Source organism: Eptatretus burgeri, chromosome 1 (genome assembly GCF_056783735.1).
Source record: "Eptatretus burgeri isolate ZD-2024b chromosome 1, Ebu_testis_v1, whole genome shotgun sequence".
Classification (NCBI taxonomy): Eukaryota; Metazoa; Chordata; class Myxini; order Myxiniformes; family Myxinidae; genus Eptatretus; species Eptatretus burgeri.
The window spans coordinates 136,006,928-136,034,427 of record NC_140961.1 but is presented as its reverse complement, the minus strand read 5'-3'; the positions used below and the strand labels follow the sequence as shown (position 1 = coordinate 136,034,427).

The window sequence follows — 27,500 nt, the reverse complement described above, 5'->3', positions numbered from 1 at the left end:
CTTTTTTTTGTGTGCATTTGGTGGAATTGTATTTGTGTGCTTCCCGTGTGCCGCGAATAAATGTGCTTTATTGTTGAACTGTTCTCCCGCTTCGCTTCGTCTTTTCCTCCATTGAATCCTCATCTTGCTTCACGTAAAGGGTTGGTAGTGGGCTGAATACGCCCGATAATTAATCGAACCGTCGAGGTCGACGATAACACCGCTCGGTTATTCTGATAGTACGGAACGGGTCGCTTAAGCGGCCCGTGTCCGAAGTCGACCTGCGGCGAGGTGCGATCGCCCGGTCTACCCTCCGCGTGGGTACTTAGGTAGGTCGAATTTGGCGAGCAACCCTATCCCACGCGGGGGCTGATTGGCTCGATCGCGGTGAGACCGAAAGGTCCACCCGTGACTGGTTCCCGGCGTTAGTCCGAGAGGGTCACGACTGGATTGTCCGTCCGGTGGGCGACGTGCCGCGATTCGAGTTACGTGGCCGTCAGCACGCCGGCGGGCGCGAAAACCGCAACACTGGTGTCAGGTCGTGCGATACAAATTCATCGCCCTCCTCGCAGCACTGGTATTGGAGAGCGGGACAACAGGCTCTCCTGTCTCCAGCGAAATTCACGGGAATCGGTCCAGGGGTGAGAGAAGCGACCCCCGATTCCCTCCAAATTACGACCGAGCAAATTAACCCTTCACGAGAAGCAAGATGGCGTCTCAAGGCGAGCGGGAGCCGGGGGTATTAGAAATGTATATGTGTAGTAATGTAGAATCCATGGTCCAGGATGGAATCCCCGAGCAGGAAATGTTGATTGTGCAGGAACACGGACTCGCCCAACTGAACCCAGGGCCCGAGGTGGGTGCGGCAGCGGCCGCGGTGTATGACACCTCCCCCCCCCTCTCCACCAAGACCCTTCCCCAATCCCTGCCGAAACGGCTCACTTGAGTGCATCCGACATGGCCCAGCTATTCACCATGCTGGCACAAATGAATGCGGCAATGACAAATGAAATGAAAAACGAAATGAAAGGCAATACACAACAAATAAACGAAAAGATGGATACAAAAATAAACGGAATGGAAGCAAACATGAAGGAAGAAATGAAAAAGTTCCGGGGTGAGACGCAGAACATGGGCCGATGCCTGCAGGCGGGCATGAAGGCCGTGACAAAGGAAATAATAGTGGAGACAAGGGAGGTAAAGGGTGAAGAGTTGGCAGAGACACGGGAGATAGAAAAAATAGAGGAAAGACTACACGAGGAAGACGGGGTAAGTGACGCACACACACACACAGAGGTAGTGGAGGACAATGGGGGTGAGCTGGCGGACTGGGTAGAGACCCAGTGCGAGCACCTGGATGGCCTCCTCCAGGAACGAGGGGAGGGAGTATGCCCCCTTGAGGCGAGTCACGACCAGGTGAGTTCGGTCGTGCTTTGCGAGGTTGAGGGGACGGGTGCTGTGGACGGGTGCACGGAGAGCTTGGGGGGTATAGAGGCCCCGGAGACCCTTGTGGGGACACGAATCCCCAGTGTGGTTGTCCCTGTGTGTGTGGTGCAAGGTGTGAGTGCGTCCCCGTGTGTGGAAGCGACCCCGCGTGTGAGTGGTGTGGTGGCGATGGTGCCAGAGTGCGTGCTTCCCAGCACGCCGGGTGTGGATGGGGCACCGTGTGTGAGTGAGGCCGTGTGTGTGAGTGAAACGGCCAGTATGAGTGAGGCACCACGTGTGAGTGGTGTGGTGGCGATGGTGCCGGAGTACGTGCTTCCCAGCACGCCGTGTGTGGATGAGGCAGGGAGTATGGATGAGGCACCGTGGGTGAGTGCCCCCGCGTGTGTGAGTGAGGCACGAGTGAATGGAGCACCACGTGTGAGTGGTATGGGTTATGTAAGGGAGACCGTGTGTGTGAGAGAGCGGTATGAGAGGGAGATGTCGGTTGGCATGCGGGAGCACGCAGCCGCGTCTCCCGGTGTGAATGTGATGGAGTGGACTGTGTGCGTCGTAACACGCAGGTATGCGTGTGTGGAATGGAGACGGCGACAGAGGAGAGAAAGCCGAGTAGCGGCTGTAGTTGTTTCGAGGACCGTGCCGGGTTCACCCAGCCGCGAGCACGAGGTTCGTGCTGTGCAACGCACGAGACCACCACGTGCTCGCTTGCGAGAGTGAAGTCCCGGTCCGGAAACGCACGCGGTGGATTTGCCGATCCCGCGGACGGACAAAGTTTAGGCAGGATTTCGGATTTGGACCGGACGGGTTCTCCACGCGATCGTGTGTGTTAAGCTCCAACGGGCAAGGCACATGTGTTCGCGTGGGGAACCCCTCGAGACGTGGGGCTTGTGTTTTTTTTTGCGCACGGTGACGTCATGGCTGCACGTGTGGTTGGAATCCGGCACGAGGGGTATCCCGGCCGGATGGTACCGTCCAAGGAGGGACGAGGTACACGTGCAGCTGCATGACGTCACGGGCAGGTGCAAAGTGCGCGAGCTCTGAGTTGCCGCGCAGGTGCTGCGCATGAAAAAAAAAAAAAAAAAGCAAGCCTCACTTTCGGGTGTACAGGATTCCTGGGCAAGGGGTGGAAGACCCCCTTACCCTGGGCACAGGATGAAAACTAGTTAGGGGGAAGGGTTAGCTTAGTTAGACCGACTCCATGGGGCAGGGGTAAGTCCTCATGGAGTCCGTGGAATGGATTAGGTAGAGGGATTGTAGCCAGATTTAGGTTGGGAAATAAAATGATTATTTGGAGACCGTGACAGACTTGTGAATGTGTAGAGGGGACGTAGTTTAGCTACGTAGTGTTAAAAGGAACGTGCTGTAGTTTAAGGGACGATGTGGGAGCACGAGTTAGTTAGGGGATGCAGATAGAAGGATGGCAGAGTTCAGCGGTGTGTGTTGAAGAGTTTTTGGTTGTGAGGAGAGTACGTGTACATGTTGAGTGAGTGAGGCCAGCGGGTCTGTGTGTATGGAGCGAATGGGGAATGCATGGTGCGATGAGTGATTGGGGGGAGGAGTGACTCCCGCCCAAGGGACCCCCGGGGTCAGTGTAGACTGAGTTAGTGGGTTAGTCAAATTGAAATATGGAGGTCGTTTTGTTGTTGGTGGGAAAGTAGGCTCGAGACCCATTTGGAGGGGTGCAGGAGCCCTGTTGACGGGCTTGGGAGCCTGGCTGCGAAAGGTGAGTATCGCTGAGTGGGTACCCCGGGCACCAGGCTAGTCGGCCGCGGTAGGCCATGGGCCCATGGGGGGCCGGGATAGCGTAGTGGGCACGGGTGCGCCTGCTTGGTGCGGGGGCCCGGGGCGCCAGTAGCCGCGTGGGCAGTGTTGTGGGCACGGGTGACCCTCGGAAAGGGGCCCGGGAGGCTGGCCTGCCACGTGTGCGTTTCAGGGGAGGTGCCATGGGGGGCACTCCCCGGTGTTAGGGAGCTGGTAGGCTCGGAGGCAGTGTAGTGCCCGGGGGTGCCATAGCGGGAGAATCGGCAGAGGGTCGTGCCTGCCAAAGGGAGCCACGTATCCCAGCCAGGAGACCGTGTGAGGGCACGGAGAGAAAATTGGGGGGCGAGGCCCGAAATTGTAAGGACACCAACACAGGCGACGGGAATCTGGGTTGTTAGAACCAATAGTTTAAGCGAGAGGCGCTTGTTGAAAGCCCCGGGGTAGTTTAACAGTTAAATGGTCAGGGTAGATTAGGAGATGTACCCCTCCGCACCATCCATCCCCTCACTCTCGTTGTGGGCCGCTGGACCCACTTTGGGTTATAGATCGCCGAACTCTGGGGAGGCCATTCTGAGGCTTGAATTGGGCCTCGACACAGGACGTTAGCTCTCCCTTGTTCCCCTCCGGGAAGGGAACGTAGGGGTTGGGAGTAGGCTAGGTGACAGGATAGGTTAGCCGAACAAGGACGATAAAGGGGGTTAGGGGACGATTTATAGTGGGGAAGTAAAAATAAAAACAACAAAAAAATAAGTTGGGGCTAAATTGGGGTTTGACAAATTAAGGGAGTGGGTATGTACAGTGACAGGCAAAGGCGATAGGTGGGAGGGAGACAGGTAGGTCGGTCCGAGCCCGCCTTCTGAGTGGCCAGCACCACCGCACTCCCTCCACCAACCTCCACTGAACGGCAAAGGCCGGCTAACTTCATCGGCAGCTGTTGTTGTGCTGCAAGGCCTGTACCGGCCAGTTCATCTGCTGGCTGTTTTCTTCAAGGCCTGTGCCGGCCAGTTCATCTGCGGGCTGTGTTTGCCTGCAGCGGCCTTCTTCTGCGGGCTGTGTTTGCCTGCTGCCTTTGCCATGCCATGCCCACTGCCCACGTTCACCAGCCCCGTTCAATTTTTGCTTTGCCCCCCCCTGTTCATTTCCATGTGCGCCAGGATCAAGGCAACAGTTTGCAAGCTGCGAGAACTGCCCTGTTGGCAGCTACAACACGGGCCTGCAGTGGCGGCCCGTGCACCGTGTTTGTGTCCATGCATCCATTCGTTGTGCTCATTGCGTGTGCCACTTGAGCTGGCACGGAGACTGCGTTTGTGCAGCCCATGCACCATTGTGGTTCACTGCATTCAGTTCAAACCGTTCATGCATCCATTCGTTGTGCTCATTGCGTGTGCCACTTGAGCTGGCACGGAGACTACGTTTGTGCGGCCCATGCACCGTTGTGGTTCACTGAGTTCCGTTCAAAAGGGAAGGCCTTGGACTGCGTGTGAGCAGCCAGCCACGTTCCCTGTCACCTGCATTGTTTTGAGTCAGAGACTGCATGCGGGCAGCCTGGCTCCCTGCTAACTGCTTTTCTTTTGCAGAGTTCAATGATCCTGGGCCATGGTTTAGTGTAAAATTTGTAAGTTAAGGTTAAGATGTACTGTAAATATGAGTGCGCCCCCGGCATGTCTGTCTAGCGCCGGCAATTTTATTTAAGTCGTCCGTGTGAGTGAGTTTGTTTAGATAGTTACGCAGCCCTCAGGTTATTTATTTTGGGGACACGAATACCATGAATGTCGCACTCAGGGATCCGTAGGTAAAATGTACTAGGGGAAAACTACACATGATGGCACACGAAAATTTGACGACTCGGGACGAGTCTGTAAAAAGGGAAGGGGGTAGTGTTGTGGTTACCAAATTCGCAAACCACCATTCAGGTCCCTTAGGTGAGGTATCTCGGTAAGTGCATGTGTAGTTAGGCCCAAACCCGTTGTCTAGTGGGAATACATGTCATTTATGCGAGCTGCGACTCTTCAGGATAGCCGTTTTTCTTTTACTATCTTTATTTTGGACCAACCGCCATGATTACCACCACAACCACAACATCAACCACCAACCACAACGCCACTTCACCACAACCGCCACGACCTTCCCGTCACACCTCGCAACCGTAGCATCGCCACCGTTCTTGCCCCGCTGTGGGTACCGGTGTTGGATTCGTGCAGAGCGCGCGTCGAACAGCGTGTACAAAATCACGGATTTTGTGCTCCAAAAACGGATCAAAAACGACACACGCCCACTTTTTGCCGTCCAATCGGTGAGCGAGGGGCGATTTGGCCCCGCCTCCAGAACGATCGATATATGCAAATTTGTGGATCAAAAAGCCTTCACGCCCACTTTTTCTCGGGCCAATGGGGAGCGAGGTGAAAGGTCAAAGGGAGGGGGTCAAAGGCGAAGCTACGGGGGGATAAAAGGACGGTGTTCGTCAGTCAGCAGAACGAGAAGGAGTCGGAACGGAGAGAAGAGTGTGGAAGTCTGGGGCCTGAAGCTTGCAGTAGCTGGAGAAGCTGAAGAGAGTCGAACGAGGGGAGCCCAAAGAAGAGTCCAGGGTGGAGAGTCCAGAGGCGGAGAGGCGGCAGCGGCGAAGGCAGACGAGGGGGTGCTCGCGTCAGTGCCAGGAGCTGCACGCCCGAGGGAGGCCGGCAGCGCGACCTGGCCGAGGTGGAGACGCACACCAGGGATAATAAAGATCCTCTATACCCCGAGCATCAGCAACCCCCTCCTGTTTTCCCCCCGCGCTGAGATAGTGCGACCAAGGGGGCCCCGTTCCCACCCCCTGCCAGGCACTGTCCGCGGGGCCCGCGGAGTGAGGCGCCATCGCCGCTCCGCGTCTCATCACCAGACGGGTAGGCGCGACCCGGTCTCGGCCTCAGGTCCGCCTCATCCTTGAGGGTATTTCTTTTCCTTGGTTTTGGGTATGTGTTGTCGGCGCCGTCTGTGAAGTAGAATTGTATAAGTGTTGCCGTGTGCTCGGTAGTCGGTATTAGCTCTGCACTGTGTTTTCACTTTTATATTTGCTTTTTGTGTAAATGGAATTGTGTTTTCTTTTTTTGTGTGCATTTGGTGGAATTGTATTTGTGTGCTTCCCGTGTGCCGCGAATAAATGTGCTTTATTGTTGAACTGTTCTCCCGCTTCGCTTCGTCTTTTCCTCCATTGAATCCTCATCTTGCTTCACGTAAAGGGTTGGTAGTGGGCTGAATACGCCCGATAATTAATCGAACCGTCGAGGTCGACGATAACACCGCTCGGTTATTCTGATAGTACGGAACGGGTCGCTTAAGTGGCCCGTGTCCGAAGTCGACCTGCGGCGAGGTGCGATCGCCCGGTCTACCCTCCGCGTGGGTACTTAGGTAGGTCGAATTTGGCGAGCAACCCTATCCCACGCGGGGGCTGATTGGCTCGATCGCGGTGAGACCGAAAGGTCCACCCGTGACTGGTTCCCGGCGTTAGTCCGAGAGGGTCATGACTGGATTGTCCGTCCGGTGGGCGACGTGCCGCGATTCGAGTTACGTGGCCGTCAGCACGCCGGCGGGCGCGAAAACCGCAACAATATATATATATATATATATATACCAACGGCTTGACCGAACTTTCCAACCCAAATGTCCGACTGCATGTCACGTTTTTAAAAAAAATGCTTTTATTCTTCTGTGCATCAGATTATTTTCACTAAAATTTATTTACAAATGGGGCACAGTGATATAGATATAACAGTATTAAAAAAAATATTGAAAACGTGCATGGCTTTGGTTTAGAGTAATTTTGCATTTTTGTCCGACTGCACGTCACACTTTTTTGAATTTGATTAAAAAAATTAATTTTCTTTAAAAAATTTTAAAATATTTTTCCAGGTATTCAAAAAATATTTTATTAATTTAAAATGCAGTTAAAACAGTTTTGGAGAATTTAGAGAGCTTTTTGTTCCTCCCAGAATTGATGGAATTGAAAATTTACATCCAAGAATTTGTTCGATGAATCTTCTCTTTTAGTGCTTTTCAGCATCTGACAGTCACTGAATAGAGCAGTAATAAAAATAGGTGTGTATTATTTCTTAATAATCCCAGAAATTGGTATTTTGATGATTACATTAGTTGTTAGAATAAGTTACATACCTATGACCTTCATTTATTTTGCCAAAAGAAAAAAAACAAAAATTAGGTAATTTCATTGAAAACTCGCAAAACCATCAGAATAGGTACCCCTTCTTCAAAGTATCATATTTTGGTATACTAGTGCTGGCCCGTAGGTGCGTGCCAGTATGTGCAGCTTTGTTCCTTCACTCACGTAAACGACGACTGGATTGGGGCATTGTTTCAATTAGATCGGACCAACAGTCTCATAAATGGCCATAACTTGGGAAACACCTGGGAAATATACTCAGGTCCCCAGTGTCAATTGTGACGTCATATCAAACGAAGAAGAAGAATTGTGACGCCCCCTCTCTCTCGCCCCCTCTCTCTCGCCCCTCTCTCTCACCCCCTCTCTCTCTCACCCCCTCTCTCTCTCACCCCCTCTCTCTCGCCCCCTCTCTCGCCTCTCTCTCGCCCTTCTCCCGCCCCCTCTCCCACGCCTCTCTCCCGCCCCCCTCTCCCACGCCCCTCTCCCGCCCCCCTCTCCCCTCTCCTCTCTCGCCTCTCTCTCGCTCCCACTCTCATCCCCCCTCTCCCGTCCCCCTCTCTCGCCCCCTCCTCTCTCCCCCTCTCTTGACCATTGTGACTCCTCCCCTCTCTCCCTCCCCTCTCTCCCTCCCCTCTCTCACCTCTCTCTCTCCTCCTCTCTCGCCCCTCTCTCGCCCCTCTCTCTCCTCCTCTCTCGCCCCTCTCTCGCCCCTCTCTCGCCCCTCTCTCGCCCCTCTCTCGCCCCTCTCTCGCCCCTCTCTCGCTTCCTCTCTCGCAGGCCCCCAATTGAAGAAAAATTGTTCAAACCTTGAAAAGGCACATAATCAGGTCCTCAGCGTCGATTGTGACGTCACACCAAACGAAGAAGAAGAATTGACGTCAATCGTGCAAAAAAAAAAACACAGAATCAGAAATCAGAAAAATCAGAAACCACAGAATCAGAAAAAAAATATGTTTTTAATGTGATTATATTGATTATAAAGTAATGAACAAAGAACTGAATGTGGTATTTAATTCTAATAATTTTTTGAGGTGTTACGGTTAATAAAACAAACCCAGCAGGTGCCCCTAAAAAATTCCAGATAACTGCCACGACGTAATCAAAGGAAAAATTCTCAGCACACAATGGATAATGGGCACACAACTCCCATCAGACTTGTCAGAAAGTTAATTTGACGAATACTTTTCTGATCAAGAATCCTCAGGCTACGACGATATGAATTTCAATAATATGGACATTATTAAAGCTTTTTGACTTGCACTCCTCAGGATAAAACCGCAAGCAGATGAAGAAGAAGCACCAAACTCTCATGAAGTTACAATGTAATGTTCTCAACGTTGATTGGTTGAGAGAAAGAAAGGACGGGATGACATGATTGGTGCAACCATAGAGCATCATCTATCTATAATTCCAGCAATCTCTGTGTGGGTGTGTCTGTCTGTCTGTCCGACTCCGACCGCCGTTTCTCGACGACCGCCAGTCCGATCTGATTGAAACTTGCTATATAGGAATATTGCCGGGGACCCGCAGATGTGCCTTTTCAAGGTTTGATGTCAATCGGACGAGCGGTTCCCAAGTTATGGCCATTTTATTGATTTCTTTCAGTGTTGGAAAGGTGTATATATCACAGCTGAAGTGTCGTTCCACCTTATCATGCCATTTTTTCCCAAATTAATAACAATAATAGCACAATAATTGGCAGTATTAAGAATAACGTGATACAATGACCAATGTCTGTCAACCAATAACGACCTATATATTGTCTGTCAACCAATAATGACCAATAACGTCTGTCAACCAATGACAGGACACGGTGATATGACGTCACGAATGACGTCACAATTAATGTTTATTTATTTATTTATTCTTTGTTTCTCAAGGTTTGAAAGCTGTTCTTCCCCAAGGTTTGAATTAATTGTTCAAATATTAATTCATCCCAAGGTTTGAATTTTCTTGACTATTATTTTTTGTATGTTACTATTATTTTGTAACGAGAGGGGGGGGAGAGGGGGGGGCGGATGTGTGTTTTCAAGATTTGATATTAATCGGACAAGCGGTTCCCAAGTTACGGCCATTTTATTGCTTTTTTCAGTGTTGGAAAGGTAGACATTTGGTAGACATTTGTGAATACGTTTTCAGAGGGGCGAGAGAGGAGGGGGGAGAGGGGGAGAGAGGGTGGAGAGGGGGCGATAGAGAGGGGCGAGAGGAGGGGCGATAGAGGGGGGGTGTCACAATTCAAGAGAGGGGGGGAAGTTATATAGATTATCTATCTATAATTATAGATAGGTGAGAGAGGGGGGGGGGTGAACGAAGGAACGAAGCTGCACGTACAGGCACGCACCTACTGGTACGCACCTACGGGCCTGCACTAGTGAATAATGATTAGGCGGAGATGAATCCCAAATAACCGGTGGAAGCATAATGGTAATTAGCTGAGGGCTACTGGGGGGGGTGGGTGGGAGGGTGCTTTTCATGATGACTCAACGTTGACTGTGGTACAGTTGTCACACAGTCAAGCCATCATAATCGAAATAGATGTAAAGTTTGGACAAATTCTTTCTATCGACAAAGAACAGGATTGGTTGACCTGATGAATGTGGCCTCCATTGCACAAAGGTGAGCTAAACTGCGTCCTCTATTCAGGATTTTAAACCAGCCAATACGATATTGCTCTGCACACTGATGATTATTCAGTAAATTTAATCCTATTGCAGAGGCACAGGGAATAGTTGTTGTACTCTGTACATTCTTACAAGCCCGAGTTGGTCGTCTGTTCGGTTGACTGACCCCGTCTGATCCACAAAGGGATGGGTTGTTCAATATGATCCTTCAATCTTAAAGATGTGCGGCCCACATACCTAGCATCACAATGGCACTGAAATTCGTAAATAATCTTATTTATACGAGAGGTGGCAGAATGTCTTTTTGTACTGAGGGAAGCAACCGGCAGGTGGTGAAAATCACTCGTGGTTGAACAGCATAGTAAGAATGGGACACTGTCTGTTTGATCTGGTTTTCAATCCGATGAGATACTTTGCCTTTCCAAGGTAGATGTAGGTATACAGGACATTGACCAGGTCCGATTATAGGATTCTTTCATGGGTTCAGGAATTTGTATATGTATATAGAAAATATACATATGTATATAGAAAATATACATATGTATATGTATATATATATATATATATATATATATATATATATATATATATATATATATATATATATATATATATATATGTATATATATATATATATATATATATATATATATATATATATATATATAAAATTTTATTTTATTGATGACCTGTTCAGGATACCCATTATCAAGAAGAATCGTCTTGATGGTCTCAATTTCAGCATGGAGTTTATCTGTGGAGCAGATCTTTCTTGCTCTATTGACCAAAATATCAATCAATCCAATCTTGTATCGAGAGGAACTGTAAGAGTCCCACCTTGTATACTGCCCAGTAAAAGTAGACTTATGGTAGACTGTGGTTTTATAAGCGTCGGCCGATTTCTCAACGAAGACGTCTAAGAAGGGAAGTACGCCAGAGCATTCCATCTCTAAGGTGAACTTGAAGGATGGATGGAGAGAGTTCAGGTGTGCCAAGAAGTCTTTACGTGCTGAGGTTGACTTGATGACAACGAAGATGTCATCCATGTACCGATAATAGATGGAAGGGGGTTGAACTCCCAGGATGTGGATCTGCAAAGGCATGTTTTTCACAGTAACCTACAAAGATGTTTGCCATGATGGTGCCTCGAGGGGATCCCATCGATCTGAGAATACATTGAATCATTGAAACTGAACTCGACAGAACGGATCGCCATATTCATTAATTCAACGCAGACAGAATTAGAGATCGGTGGGGGTGTCCAGTGACTATGATACAGAAGTTGCGCACAGACTTCGATCACTTCTGTCAGTGGGGCATTCGTGAATAGACTGGCTACATCATATGAGCACATTGTGGAATTCTTGTTTTGGTGTGTGACAGACCATATGGCATCGGCAAAGGTGAAGGAATCCACATTTACATGTTCTGAGACACTGCCCAGTTCTGGCTGCAATAGTTCACATAACCATCTGGCGATTTCATGAAAGGATCGGCCGTTGAGGAACACCATCTTTATGAGTCTTTGGCAGATCAAACATACGAGGTCTTTGCGATCCGACAGGTCTAATTGTGTCATAAACTTCCTTAGAGAGGTCTCCTCATTTCCAGAGTTACAATAGTCTTTTCGCCATTTGTTTCTCCAAACAAGATGTGTGTTCATGTTCAGTTGTATTTCCCAGGTGTTGGAACTTCGACACCGCTCAAAATCACAGCCATTTTCACAACGTAGTCACTCTTATTCAGAATAACAATGCCAGAGCTTTTATCTGGTCTGAACAACATGTCCCTTTCGGGATCAGATGGGGTCATTCAACTTAACAGAGACAACCAACTTGGGCTCGTATGAATGTGCACAGTACGACAAATATTCCCTGTGCCTCTGCAATTGGTTACCATTAACTGAATAATCCTCAGTGTGCAGAGCAATATCGTATTGGCTGGTTTAAAATCCTGAGTTGAGGACACAGTTTAGCTCACCTTCGTGCAATGGAGGCAAAATTCATCAGGCCAACCAACCATATTCTTTGTAGACAGAATTTGTCCGAAATTTTTATCTATTTTGACTGATGGCTTGACACTGTTATAACTGTACCACAGTCAACGTTGAGTCATCATGAAAACCACCCCCCCCCCACCAATTCCACCCACTAGCCCTCAGCTTAGCATTACACTTCTGCTGGTACTTTGGTGATTCATCTCCACATAATCATTATTCATGATGGTTCATTTCCACCTACTCATTATTCATTATGCTCTGTGGTTCCACCAATCAGGTAATCCCATCCTTTCTCTCAACCAATCAACGTTGAGGACATTACATTGTAACTTTATAAATGAGAGTTTGGTGGTGCTTCTTCATCTGCTTGCGGTTTTAGCTTGAGGAGTGCAAGTTGAAAAGCTTTGATATATCCTTTTTATTGAAATGCATATTTAACTTCTGTTGTAAAAATCAAATGTTTGATTATGACGATTGTCAAAATCATTATGTGGAAGGTGCTGTACGACCATACATGCATGAACCTGAGGTTGAGATGAAGTGGCGGGTTACGTGATATTTCATCGCCGTATTGGGAGGGGGGCGGGGCCAATTGAGCATAAAAGGACACCAGAAAACATTAAAATCTTCGTTTAAAGATATTTATTCAAGAAAAGAACAACGATTAAATGTTACAGTATCTGAAACAATATCTATTCATTAAACCAAACGTGATTGTTGTTTTTTCAAATTATTTTATTTTAATTTACTCTGTGGACCTTTAACTTTACTATTCGTTTTTTGAACAAATCATACCCTGCCACCACCCCTATTCACATTATCCTATATCTCTCTTTCCCAGCAAAAACGCCTGGAATTACACAAAATTGTGATTTCCGGAGCACATATCATCTGTTGTAGCCTCAACGCGAGTGATAGTTTCCAATTGAAGGACATCCTGCGATCTGGTTTTGGCTGCATCATTGTGGACGAGGTAAGTTTTTTTTTTTCAATATCCGTCACTTTTGTCTCTGAGAGAATCAAGATGAGACGACAAGTCGAAGGTGAAATGGTCAGGATGAAAACTAAGCCAATAAGTGAAACGAGAGCGTTTTCCCCCAAAGGATAGATTTCATTTTGCTTGCAGTAATGGATTTCATTTTTTATTTTCAATTGAGCTTTACACCAGGTGTTTCCATGTTGTTATACAGTAAGACCCCAGTTTATGTGGGGGGTGTGTTGCTGAGAAGTGACGAATATTGAAACGATGTAAATCGAAGCAATTTTCTCATAAGAATTGATGACATAATGGGTGGGGGATGTGTTCCTCTCATCACCACTTCACCGATTACATTTCACTTTTTACGTATCTATATATTAATAGTGAAGGACCAATTTTGTGCTCCTCCTAGCGGTCGCGTCACGTTTTTCTCGGTACTGTGACCTGGACTGAAAGAAACATGGTACCTGTAAGAGTGCATTGCACAAAGTGGCAATTGTCAAACTTCAACTCTGAAGCAGAATAAACACTTTTCGTTTTACATTCGTTTACATGGCGACATGTGACGTCACCGCTGAGAGGCGTCAGGACGTCATGACATCATCGGTTATTCGCTGACGCCATTACGTCCGTCGTCAGAAAATTACTGCTGAGAGGTGTAATTACTAATTCCACTCCTCGAAAATAGCGTCTGCAATGTAAAATCCTCTTCTGCACATGGTGACTACCTCAGAATGTGAATTTGACACAAAAAATGTAACAATAAACATTGTACAGTAGACACCACTTTATAAATCCACCATGGGACCACGCGGTTTAGATTTATTAACCGGCTGGATTTATTAAGCGGCGAACCTATTTTCAGCCACCTTCTGGATAGATAAGACAAAAAGCGAATGTCGTTAAACACTGCTTTATGCTACAAAAACATTGATTTATCAAACGGTGACAAGGGGATTGTTCAAATGAATCTCTCCAAGGTCGCTTGCTTGGGAGGGAAGGTTTTGCGCAAATGTTCCTTTATTGAATCCGTCACGTGGCAGAAATCGGGATGGGCAAAACCTGAGCTGCAGTCCCCTGTCCAATTTGGCGAGTGCCGTCCACATCTCTGCCGCTGTTGGCATCGGCTCGGGTTCGTCGTCGCTTTCTTCCCTTGGCTATTGGGATTCGGGGTCGGAGGGATTCGAGCGGTGGCGGGATTCAAAGTCCATCACCAGTTGCTCTTGTTGTTGTTTTTTTTTCACTCTGCGGCAGCGCATACTACATCAAGCTTAGGTTGAGACCGCGCACGTGCCAAGCAGGTGGATTTATTAAACGGCGGATTTCTCGATGTAAAATTCCGTTCCAACTAATTTTGGTCACAATCAGCGGCTGGATTTTATAACCATGGATTTATAAAGTGGCGTCTACTGTATCTTCTATCTTCTATCTTCTATCTATCTATATATTAATACTGAAGGACCAATTTTGTGCTCCTCCTAGCGGTCGCGTCACGTTTTTCTCGGTACTGTGACCTGGACTGAAAGAAACTTCGTACCTGTAAGAGTGCATCGCACATAGTGACAATAGTCAACTTTCAACGCTGAAGCAGAATAAACACTTTTCGTTGAGATGGGAGCGAGGAGTGAAGAGACGGAGGCGGGGAATGAAGAGACGGGGCGGAGGATGAAGAGACGGGGGCAGGGAGTGAAGAGACAGGGGGGCAAGGTAAGCAAATTTTTGGACGGAGGTAAGCAAATTGAAAGCGGGAGACAGGGGGAAATGGGGCGGGGGCTGGGTTGAATGAGGCGGAGTTGAGTGTGAGGGGTGGACGGGGGGGTGGGGGCCCGGGGGCAAGTGGGGCGGGGAATCAAAAGATGGGGGGTGGGGAGTGAAGAGGCGGGGCTGGGGTAATTACATTTTTGGGCGGGGGTAAGCAGATTGAATAGGGCAGGGGCGGGGGATGAGTATGCGGGGGCAAGCACACCCTGTCCAGTCCATGTCCCTCGAGTGTGTGTGAGCTGGTGAGGGTGGTTTAATGAATGGAATCCATCTGTGACGGGGTTTCAGCTAGTGATAATTATTAGCCTGTCCCCTGCACAGCAGAAGACGGGGTTTTGCAACCTCTAATTGTGTGTGTGTGTGTGTGTGTGTGTGTGTGTGTGTGTGTGTGTGTGTGTGTGTGTGTGTGTGTGTGTGTGTGTGTGTGTGTGTGTGTGTGTGTGGGGGTGTGTGTGTGTGTGTGTGTGTGTGTGTGTGTGTGTGTGTGTGTGTGTGTCCGGGCCATAACTTTGTTTTTTTACCATTTGAGCTTTTGTCATCAAAAACAAACATTTATTATGAGAACATGGAAAAGACGTTAATAATTTTGTTAAAATAATTTTCATTATTATTATTACAAGCAGAGTAGCCGCCCTACGAGCGATCTTGTTCCAAGCATGCAACACATTCTTCTGACACATACCTTTATTTGGGTAGTGTGTAGGCAATTGACAGCTCTGTCGAGGCCAAAAAAAACCCCCAGGTTACATGCATGAAGCACGCATACCTTTATTTATAATAAAGCCGAGCGGCCCACGGCCTAATGTCTCTCTTCTACTTGTGTATTTTCTCTCTCACTCTCTTTCTCAAGGGACCTTTAGTTTTTCATGTGACCTCTAATTGGTTCACGAGTCAGTAAGTGACCACTATATTCGTTATTGGTGTGTGTCTGTCTGTCTGTCTGTCTGTCTGTCTGTCCCGAGCATAGCTCCATGGGTTTTGAGCCGATCCTGATAAAATTTTGGTGGGAGGTTTATATCATGATGTAGTTGTGTTTTCCTGAGAATGGGCGTGGTGCGCACATTATGGGCGGAGCCACGCCCAAAAAACATGTGTTTTTAGGGGGTAGCCAATTTCACTTTAAATCTTCTCCGAGGGAGTTTGTCGAATCTGGCAGGGGTGTCGGTATTTGGTGAGCCCAATGGCACCTGCATAGCCCCACGGAGCTCGATTTTTCATTTTCGTCCCAAGGTCACAAGGTCACGAACTTATAAAATTGCGAGTTTTGACATAAAAATCATATGACCGCCCAAACTTTGAGAGCTAGGATGACAATATTTTTATGCATAATCATGAGGTCATTCCCCACCTAAAGTCTTCAAACCATTTTGCTCTATCTCGAACCCCTTGCCCGTGGCGCCCCCTTCAAGTTTGTTTTTACGCTGATTTCATCAAAGTATGGATAATCCGATGAGTGTGAAATGCCATAAAGCCGATATGACGCCATATTGTTCCTGGAATGTTCCAGAGGAAGTTTTGCACCAAAGGTCATAATCCTTGACCTTTGACCTTTAAAGTTCACAAAGGTCAAATTTTCAGAGTTGTGTGAATCGAACTGGGTTTTCGACCTTCTTCGACAAACTAACTCCAATAAGCTATAGCACGTATCCTGTTTCCTTATTTTAATGTCCACAACATTGTTTTGTGACCTTTAAAGGTTATGCAAAGGTCAAATTTTGAAAGTTGTTGAACGAAACCGGGTTTTCGACATTTTGCAGCTAATAGCCTGTCACTCGTACCACATCATGTTGATCATTTTTATAACTTGGTCAAAAATTATCACATTGTCTCATCCTTTACTTCTGAAACAATCTACATCGTCCAATACCGCTCGTGAACCATCGTCGTATCCAGACTTGTTGAGATTAAACTTGATACTGGGTTGACATCTGTGGTTGGCAGAGGTATTTCCATTGATGCATTCACATCAAATTCTATTTTCTAGTTACTGTTATGTTAGAGTGGGGAATTATCATAGGAAGTGGGTGAAAAAAAATTATACTTGCTAATGTATGCCTGCTGGACAGAATAACTTGAAAACTGGATGTTATCGCTCAAAAAGAGGAACACTCAGAAGTTGTACAACACAAAATACAGTTGCTTCCCACCCCCTCACTTGCCATTCCCATAGAGAGCGGGTACTTCAAGTCGGTCTAATTTGTACAACCACTCAGGTCTGCATGGAAGCAGGAACAACACCTCTTGTGATTTACTCTATCTACAGAGGATTATTTCTAAAATATCCTCACGCTGATTATCCTTCCATCCACTGGATCAGTAGTTGTCCATCTTACACCTTCAAACCATAACCAGTAGGTCGAGCTTTTATGTGTGGAAGAAGGTTCTGGAAATGATTTTCTGGCTGATGGTTTGCATGCTTCAGATGTAACAGTAATGCATCATTACCTTCACAGACTTTGTTGTGAAGGTTATGTTTTGATTGCTGTGTATTTATTTATTTATTTATTTATTACCTTCACAAACTTTGTTGCGAAGGTCATGTTTTGATCGCTGTGTATTTATGTATTTATTCATTTATTTATTTATTTATTTGTGAATATGTGTGTTTGTTTGTTATTCGCATAACTCCAAAAGTATTGAACTGAATCGCAGCAAATTTGGTGGGATGATTGGTTATTATCCGAGGACCTTTTGATTAGATTTTGGGAGCGATCGGGTCAAAGGTCAAGGTCAAGGTCATGAAAAGGTCAAAATCGTCTTTTTACCATAGCGCGGTCAATTTGTATCCAATTTGCATGCAACTAATGCCAAAATGTTCAGAATTCAATGCCCCATCTTGTGATATGTGACATGACACAATGATGTAATAACCCTTATTAGCGGTTGGGAGTCAAAGGTCAGGGGGGGTCACGACATTGCAAAATGTGTGGTTTTAGTCATAACACGGTCAATTCTTATCCGATTTGCATGAAACCAACACCAAAATGTTGACTGTTCTGTTCCCCACATTCTAATACCAATTACAAAATTAAGAGTACAAAGGTCAATGTCGAGGTCATGAAAAGGTCAAAATCGTAATTTTTGTACAATGAATGTTTGTTTTTTCACAATAAATAACTTATTTAGAAAAACAGAAACTCGTGTGTGCTAAATGCCCCTAAAATGCCAGAAAATAATTTCTTATAATGTGACCAGTTGTCATCAGATTGACTTGACACCGACACCCAAAAAGGTCAGGGAGTTCATACAGAAATTGTGCAATGTACGTGAATCAGTGATAAACAGCAGGAAATTTAATGTTTTTAAGCCATCATAACACATATGAGATGGCAGATGTGGTATGGGATTAAATACCCTCACAATCAACGGTTTCTGGGGGGGGGGGGCAAAATGTAGCGTTGGCGAAGGTATGCGCTCTACTGAGTGCCCATTCTAGTTATTTGTGGAAAGTGCACCAGTTGACATTCTCAAAATAATAACAAAAGACATGCTTTGCAAGGTTGACATCTTGCCCACGTTGGCTGTATGACAAAGACAAATTCCTTAAGGGGCAGAAACTATTCCACTTGAAGATGGAAGCCATCTGAAAACTTGCATTACTTGGCAGACATCTTTCATTGCCTTGAAGGCTGTCTTTTCCTTTGCCTGTGAAAGCACTTGCACTGTCGCAGCATGCACTACATTGCAAGCAACTGATTGCGTCTAACAGCAGAGCCTCATACATTTATAATAGAATTGAAAGTGAGTGTCATATTTTATCCAGTGTGCATGGCTGCAGTTGCTTTGGTCTTTCATGAGAGGAATTCCGAGATGATTATTGTGCGTCCTCAGTCAAAGGGGCTTGGAGATAATATTAAATGTGTCTACACTCGTCCTCAGAGCCATTAACTCGATGAAGTCAAAGATGTGTTGGCTTCTTCATTGTCACTTTAATTCTGGTAGTTACCTCTGCCACCAATGGTGGACGGAGATTATGTATTCACCCCTGTTTGGCTGCCTGTCTGTTTGTGAGCATGATATCTCAAAATGATCTGCCAAACATGGACTTAATTACACTGAACAACAAATTTCAAAAAAATTTTTTTACTGGAGATGTGTAAAGTGATTAAGACTAATTTGGGTACGCTGATTTCAAAAATCATAACCGTTTTGCTGTATCACGTCAGGATTTTCAGGAACAGAAATATTCCCATTGCCTAGAAGTCAGGATTTCAATGAAATTTACATATGTCTTTAACATGTCTATTTCGTACAATTGTTGTTAACTTGTGTTATATTTCTTTCTTTCAGATAAAGATGAGTAGGCGTTCCTGTACCAATCATCCTGACAACTTCTGTTATGTCTGTGGTCGGTATACTAAAAAGATCAACAGCGAAGTATATCTACAGCAGTGAAAATGAAGGCCGCCTACTTTCACTACTTCGGGTGTAAGGTGGGGGACCAAGAACAGAGCTGGGCACCACACATCTGCTGCACAAGCTGTCACACAACCTTGACTCAGTGGTTGGTGGGCAAGCGCGCGAGCATGCCATTTGCGGTGCCCATGATATGGCGTGAGCCGCAGAATCATCATGATGATTGTTATTTCTGCTGCACAAGCATCGCCGGCTTCAACAAGAAGAATAAAGGTCACATCAAGTACGCTGACTGCGTCTCTGCTCGTAAACCTGTGCCTCATGATGACGAGAACGCCGTTCCAACACCTCCAGCTGATCAGAACATAGCTGTAAGCAGTGGTGAAGAGGATGGTGATGATGAACCTTTTGAACCCGACACTCAAGAATCACACCTTCTGAACCAGGGAGACTTAAATGATCTTGTAAGAGATCTCTCGCTGTCAAAGGCGAAGGCAGAGCTGCTTGGATCAAGGCTGCAGCAGTGGAATCTACTTGAACCTAACACCAATATATCCTTGTTCAGAGCACGTCACAGAGACATGGCTGAGTTCTTTGAGATGGAAGACACGATGACATTCTGCAGTGACATCAACGGTCTGTTGAAAGAACTTGGGTGTGATCACGATCCTGCAGACTGGCGCCTCTTCATCGACTCGGGAAGAACAGCTTGAAGGCTGTTTTGCTCCACAATGGCAACGAGAAACCATCAGTCCCACTGGCTCACGCGTTCGGCATGACAGAGACCTATGAGACTATGCGGCAGCTGCTTGATTCCATCAAGTACAATGACTTCAACTGGCACATCTGCGGAGACTTGAAAGTGGTGGCGCTGTTGTTAGGGCTGCAGTCAGGCTACACGAAATACATGTGCTTCCTTTGTCTCTGGGATAGCAGAGACGACAAGAATCACTGGACGAAGAAAGATTTGGAAGAGCGAAAAGAGCATGTACCTGGTCGACACAACGTGAAGCATGTCGCCCTTGTCGACCCAGCCAAGGTTTTCCTTCCACCACTCCACATAAAGCTCGGCTTGATGAAAAGTTTTGTACGGGCAATGGATCTGAATGGGCGTGGGTTTTTATACCTCAAGGAAAGGTTTGGCAACACCTTGTCGGAGGCCAAGATCAAGGCTGGTGTCTTTGTTGGACCGCAAATCCGACAGATTATGAAGGACGAAACTTTTCCGACAACTCTAAACCCCAAAGAGCTGGCAGCGTGGAGGAGCTTCAAAGCTGTAACGGACAACGTCTTGGGGAACGAGCGCGCGGACAACTATGAAGAAATAGTGCAGCAGCTGCTGGAGTCCTTCAGGAAACTTGGCTCCAGGATGTCCCTGAAAATCCATTTCCTACACCAGCACCTGAACTTCTTCCCTGACAACTTGGGAGCAGTCTCGGACGAGCACGGCGAGCGATTCCACCAAGAGATTTCACTCATGGAGACGCGTTACCAAGGGCGGCACAACCCGAACATGATGGGTGATTTCTGCTGGTTCCTGCATCGTGAAACTGACACAGAGCAGCACAAACGCAAAGCCAAATGCCTAAAGCATTTTTAATTACATTCTAGTGGAGATTTTCTGTAATTTCTATAATTTTGAAGCATTCATGATGAAATAAATGAATAAATGAATTTTTGTAAATTTCATTGAAATCCTGACTTCTAGGCAATGGGAATATTTCTGTTACTTAAAATCCTGACGTGATACAGCAAAACGGTTATGATTTTTGAAATCAGCGTACCCAAATTAGTCTAAATCACTTTACACATCTCCAGTAAAAAATTTTTGTTGTTCAGTGTTATCTGCCTTTTAAATGCAGGCACACAGATTATCAATTCATAACAAATGATGCAAAGCTCTGAATGCCCCTTCGATGGAAGCTTTTATTTTTGCTTATCGTATAAGTTTATTCCCTCTGCCACCGAAGGTGGATTAAGGTTATGTTTTCACCCCTGTCTGTCTGTCTGTCTCTGTGAGTAGGATATCTCAAAAAGTTATGGATGGTTTCACATGAAACTTGGGTGTGTGTCATGGATGAATTTTTTCGATTTTGGTGAAGATCTGGATCCGGCTATTCGAATTTTAAAAGTGATTCTTCACCATTAGAGATGGGGCCAGAAACGACATGTAGCACTATATCTCAAAAAGTTATTGACGGATTCGGACGAAACTTGGTGGATGAGTTGGGTGGGTGCCAAGAATAAGGCGATTAGATTTTGGTTAAGATCCGGGTGCATATCCGGCCTATCAGTGGGTTACAAAACGTAAACTGTTCAGTCTGGCGGAGGTATGCGCTCTTATCTACCTTGTGCCGTTCTCGTTTTTTAACTTTAATGACAATCTCTAACTTGAATTGACTGGCATTGAATGCCAAGTATGGGAATAACATTTGCTGAACACAACACCTCAGGTGTGCACTTGCTCCACTGTTAGAAAATAAATTTTTAAAGTGCCTTATTTTGCCACATGCAAGAAACATCTGAAACTGTACTGGGGTTTGCTCACCTGCATCAAACTTAATTGAATGTTTCCTACTTGCTACACATCTAGCCCACTTTGCATTTTTATTATATTCCTTATATTAGCATCATGGTATCGATTACAAATTATTTGTGCTTTTATGTCTACCAGTAAGGAGGTGCATTTAAGTAAGAATAATAGATTCTGCACCACCAAAAGTTGGAGGGATGTGGGTGATAGCATGTAGCATGCAGCATGTATGCTATTGCTGTCTATGATTGATATGGCCCACGTTGGGGTTTTCTCAAGTGAAGTGTACCAGGTTGTGGCCAAAAATATTGGCACCCTTCCACTTTTTTCAAATAACACAATTTTCTCCAACAATTATATGAAATTGACAAAAGTATTTGGTCTCCACAATTCTTAATTTCACTGTTAATATGACAGAACCTTTGTTTTTGATTCAGATCTTAACATATTATTTTAAATCATAAAATAAAAAGAAATGGCATTGACAAAATTATTGACACCCTGGACTAAATATTTGGAAGTACAGCCTTTGGACAAAATAACTGCAGTCATATGCTTCCTATAGCCATGAATGAGTTTGCTACACCTCTCCACTGGCAGTTTGGTCCACTCTTCTTGCGCAAACTGCTCCAGTTCTCCCAGATTGGAAGGGTGCCTTCTCCCAACTGCTGTTTTCAGATCTCCCCACAGGTGTTCAATGGGATTTAGATCTGGACTCATTGCTGGCCACTTGAGAACAGTCCAGCGTTTTGTCTTGAACCATTTATGGGTGCTTTTTGAAGTGTGTTTGGGGTTTTTGTCCTTTTGCAAGACCCATGACCTTGGACAGAGACCCAGCTTTCTGACACTGGGTTGAACATTGCGCTCCACAATGCCTTGGTCACCTCCTGATTTCATGATGTCATGTACACATTCAAGGCACCCACTGCCACAGGGAGTACAACAACCCCAAAACATCACTGAACCTCCTCCATGTTTGACTGCAGAGAAGATGTTCTTTTCTTTGAAGGCTTCATTTTGTTTTCTGTAAACAGAGATTATGTGCTTCACCAAAAAGCTCAGGTCAGGTCAGGTATGGGAGCATGTGCCAGAACAGCGCGTCGCTGCATCCACTTTCCGCCGGTACTCCAGGGGCCTCCGTCTAGCCATCCCCCAGGCAGATGCCAGGCCCATCCCCATCTCCTTTAGATGATGGTCAACCTGCTGTAACCACGAGGCACGTGGTCGGCCCACTGGCCCCCTACACTCATGAGACTCCCTCGCTGAGAGAATCTGGTGAGCAGTATCAGCGTCAGGAAAACGAGCCACATCTCCATACAGCCGCAACTGACGCTCACGGACTATGCAGGTAACAAATCTCATCCAAGTCTCTCTCAGCAACTGCTCGTTGGACACAAAATCCGACCAGCGATCGCCAAGGATTCTCCAAAGAGACCTGCCACCAAAGGAATTAAGTCTCCGTCTCAAATCCTTGGTCAGAGTCCAAGTCTCGCATCCATAGAGCAAGAATGGAAGTACCAAGGACCTGAAGACTCGGACTTTCGTCCTCCCGCACAGATACCGGCAGCACCACACCCCATGATCCAGTGAATCCATGACTCCCCAGGCCTGACCCAGACGTCTATTGACCTCTGAGTCACAGCCAGCAGAGACATGAATATCACTGCCAAGGTAAGTGAATCTCTCCACGACCTCAACATCCTTACCACAAACAGACACAGACAGGACAGCAGCATCCAAGATGTCACCGAAAGCCTGGATCTTAGTTTTGACCCAAGAAACCCGTAATCCCAGCGGCTCCGACTCCTCATTCAGCACCTCGAGGGCCCCCAAAAGGATATCTAAAGTCTCCGCAAAGATGACTGCATCATCTGCAAAATCAAGGTCTGAGATCTTGACATTCCCAAACGATGCACCGCAGCTTGATCTCTCCGACATCCTCCCTAAAATCCAGTCCATACAAGTGCTGAAAAATGTGGGGGCCAGTACACACCCCTGACAAACTCCAGTAACAACTGGAAATAAGTCAGAGATGGTACCACCACGTTTCACAGCACTCTCAGTACCAGAGTAGAGTTCAGACATCAGATCGATCAGTTTTGGTGGCACCCCACGAAGACCAAGAATCCTCCAGAGAACTTCCCGATTCACTGAATCGAACGCTATACAGAGATCGACATAGGCTGCAAGCAGCCCCTGCCAAAACTCTCGTCTGCGTTCGGTGAGGACACGAAGAGCAAGGATATGGTCAATCGTTGACCTCTTTGGTGTAAAGCCTGACTGCTCTGGACGCTGGTGCTCCAGCAGATGGTGGCGAACCCTATCAAGAATTATCCGAGCAAAGACCTTGCCCGGCACTGAGAGCAGCGTCACCCCTCGGTAGTTGTTGCAGTCTTGGCGATCACCCTTCCCTTTCCTGAGAGGAACAACAAGGCCCCTCTTCCAATCAGTTGGGATGATGCCTGTGTTCCAGGCAGAGCACAAAACTGCATGCAACGACACGAGTGCAGCATTTCCACCAGCCTTCAGAAGTTCAGCATGGATGCCACAGATCCCTGGAGCTTTGCCCCGTTTCAACTGGTTCACCACAGCCCGTGTTTCCACAAGCGAAGGTGGACCACAGTTGATTCGAGGGTCAGCAACAGGGATTGTAACACCATTGACGTCCAACTCGACAGCTGGGGGATCAGCCTGGTACAACCGCTCAAAGTAACCGGCCCAGCGGGCCTTCACTTCAGACTCCTCTGTCAAGAGCCTACCACTCTCTGCTCTAACTGCAGTGCTCCGAGGGATGGACTTGGATGAACGCAATGCGTGAATTCCCCTGTAAGCGGGATGAGAATCACCTGTCCACAGTTGATGCTCTACCCCCTCACAGATTCCACGTACATAGGCCTCCTTGTCCACCCTCAGTGCATGTACAGTTTTACGCCTCAGCTCCCTGAACAGCTCAGCTCTGCCATTCAGCCTGGCCCTGCGACTCTGGTCAATGGTATCCAGTGTCCCTTGAGAGACAAAATTCTTCTTTGCCCTGCGGTGAGTTCCAAGACGTCCACCGGCAACATCAAGGACGGTAGTCTTGAAGGCACTCCACAACTTTTCAGGACCCCCCAAAGCACCCAGACCCCCCAAGTGTCCACTCAGCCTGTTCGCAAACTCCTCAGCTACTCTCTCATCCCTGAGCTTGCCAATATCCAGCCTAGGCTGGGATGGTACCATTCTCCAGGATTTAAGGTGCAGCTTTAGAGTTGCTACAACAAGCCTGTGGTCAGTATTGAGGAACTGAGCACTCCGGTAGACCCTGCAGTTCTGGATCATCCTCCAACGACCGTCAATGAGGACATGGTCAATCTCCTTTGACACACCGCCAGCGTTGGAATACCAAGTCCAGGGATGAGCTTGTGGGCGCTGAAACCATGAACCAGCCACCCTAAGTCCATGACTTCTTGCAAAGTCAAGGAACTGAGTGCAATTCTGTTTCATAGTTCCTGACCCATGGGGACCAACACACACCTCATAACCATCCCTATCAGTTCCAGTCGATGCATTGAAATCCCCCAAGACGAGAAGTGTATCTTGTCTGGGGCACTGATCAACCACAGACTCGAGCATTGCGTAGAATGCATCCTTCACGGTGAGATCACTCGCCTGAGTCGGAGCATAAACAGAGACCAGGGAAATGACACCAAAGGAGTGACGAATCCTTAATCTCATACGCTCGTTGACCGATGTTACCTCAATTATCATTGGAGTCAGCTTATTGGACACAGCTACAGCAACTCCTTGGGTATGGTAACCATCAGAGCGACCAGACCAATAGTAGGTGTAACCACCCACCATTATCTCGCCGCAATCCGGTCTCCGAACCTCAGAGAGAGCTGCAATCCCGATGTCCAAACGCTTGAGCTCAGATGATAACAGAGACAGGTGATCATCCTCTCTTAGGGATAGGACATTCCAGGCACCCACCCGAAGGGACCGCCTCAGGTTAACCCAAGGAGACCGCCGTCTGGTGGACGACACCTCAGCACCACTCCGACACACTCTCCCACAATCTGTCCCAGGGATGTTACCCCATGGTTTCCTTCCTATCATCAAAGATTGGGGGTCCCGAAGGCTTTGCCCCAATCCCGTCATCCGGTGAGCTACCCTGCGAAGGGAAGCTGCGCAGGAGGTACTCCCACGGAGTGGGTTTTCAGATTTTTTTGCGTTTTTGTGTTTTGCGGAATGAAGGGTTTTACAGTGGCCGGAGTGCAAATCCTGCCACCAACCTCCTAATAAAAAAGTAACCCAACTGTAGGAGGACGTCCACAGACACAGTTGGGCACTAGATATGGATGGCCGTTGGCTCACAAGGAGCTCCTCCGCCCTTTGACAGGTTTTGTTTTTAATCCTGCTGGGTGTCCATATCCAAACACCCTCCTCACCAGAAAACCTGGTGGGGGAGACGGTTTAGTCGCCGACAACCCGACCATGGAACAGGTTAGTACAGGTTTACATGGTACCTGTAGCAGGTCACAGATCTAACCTGACCTGACACCTGACCTGAAAAAGCTCTAATTTGGTTTAATCTGTCCACAGCACATTCTCTCAGAAGGATTTTGGCTTGTTTGGGTGTATTTTGGCAAACTCCTGTTGGGCTTTCTTATGTCTGTCTCCCAGCACTGCATCTTCTCCCAGAGAACCCCCTTTCATTGAGTTTGCTACGGATGGTGCGAGTTTAAACTGTTGTACCTTGTGTCTGAAGGTTGATCGCGGTGCTTTCTCCACCATTCGAACAATCCTTCTCTGCAATCTTCGATCAAGTTTTCTCTTGCACCCACATCCAGGGAGGTTGGCTACAGTGCCATGGGCCTTAAACTTCCTGATAACATTGTGTTTGGTGGACACAGGAACATCAAGGTGTCTGGAGATGGACTTGTAACTTTTTGAGATTGTCCATGTTTCGCTACAATCTTGTATCTGACTTCCTCAGACAATTCTCAAATTTTCTTTTTTTTCTCCATGTACATTGTGCTACACACAGTGACACAAAACAGCAGAATGACTCCTTTTCTCCATTCAAACTGGTTGAATGAGTTATAAGCAGCGTCTCGCGTAGCGAACGCTGCTCATAGAGAGCTCGGCGTTGTTCTTCTTCTTCTTCTTCTTCTTCTTCTTCTTCTTCTTCTTCTTCTTCTTCGTCTTCTTCTTCGTCTTCTTCTTCGTCTTCTTCGTCGTCGTCGTCTTCTTCTTCTTCTTCTTCTTCTTCTTCTTCTTCTTCTTCTTCTTCTTCTTCTTCTTCTTCTTCTTCTTCTTCTTCTTCTTCTTCTTCTTCTTCTTCTTCTTCTTCTTCTTCTTCTTCTTCTTCTTCTTCTTCTTCTTCTTCTTCTTCTTCTTCTTCTTCTTCTTCTTCTTCTTCTTCTTCTTCTTCTTCTTCTTCTTCTTCTTCTTCTTCTTCTTCTTCTTCTTCTTCTTCTTCTTCTTCTTCTTCTTCTTCTTCTTCTTCTTCTTCTTCTTCTTCTTCTTCTTCTTCTTCTTCTTCTTCTTCTTCTTCTTCTTCTTCTTCTTCTTCTTCTTCTTCTTCTTCTTCTTCTTCTTCTTCTTCTTCTTCTTCTTCTTCTTCTTCTTCTTCTTCTTCTTCTTCTTCTTCTTCTTCTTCTTCTTCTTCTTCTTCTTCTTCTTCTTCTTCTTCTTCTTCTTCTTCTTCTTCTTCTTCTTCTTCTTCTTCTTCTTCTTCTTCTTCTTCTTCTTCTTCTTCTTCTTCTTCTTCTTCTTCTTCTTCTTCTTCTTCTTCTTCTTCTTCTTCTTCTTCTTCTTCTTCTTCTTCTTCTTCTTCTTCTTCTTCTTCTTCTTCTTCTTCTTCTTCTTCTTCTTCTTCTTCTTCTTCTTCTTCTTCTTCTTCTTCTTCTTCTTCTTCTTCTTCTTCTTCT

At 46.6% G+C, this 27,500-nt stretch overlaps 1 protein-coding gene across 6 annotated transcripts in view; it reads left to right on the top strand.

Annotated features, from left to right (window-relative positions):
* Positions 1 to 27,500, top strand: part of LOC147035510 (helicase senataxin-like) — a 442,380-nt gene that overhangs the window by 260,948 nt on the left and 153,932 nt on the right. For all 6 annotated transcript variants that reach the window (XR_015062693.1, XM_085899538.1, XM_085899543.1 and 3 more), the window contains one exon: positions 12,801 to 12,932. Coding sequence is in view for 5 of the 6 variants with exons in the window: in XM_085899538.1 (XP_085755664.1) it covers positions 12,801 to 12,932 (132 nt within the window). In the remaining variant the exon portion in view is untranslated. The remainder of the gene's footprint in view (positions 1 to 12,800; positions 12,933 to 27,500) is intronic.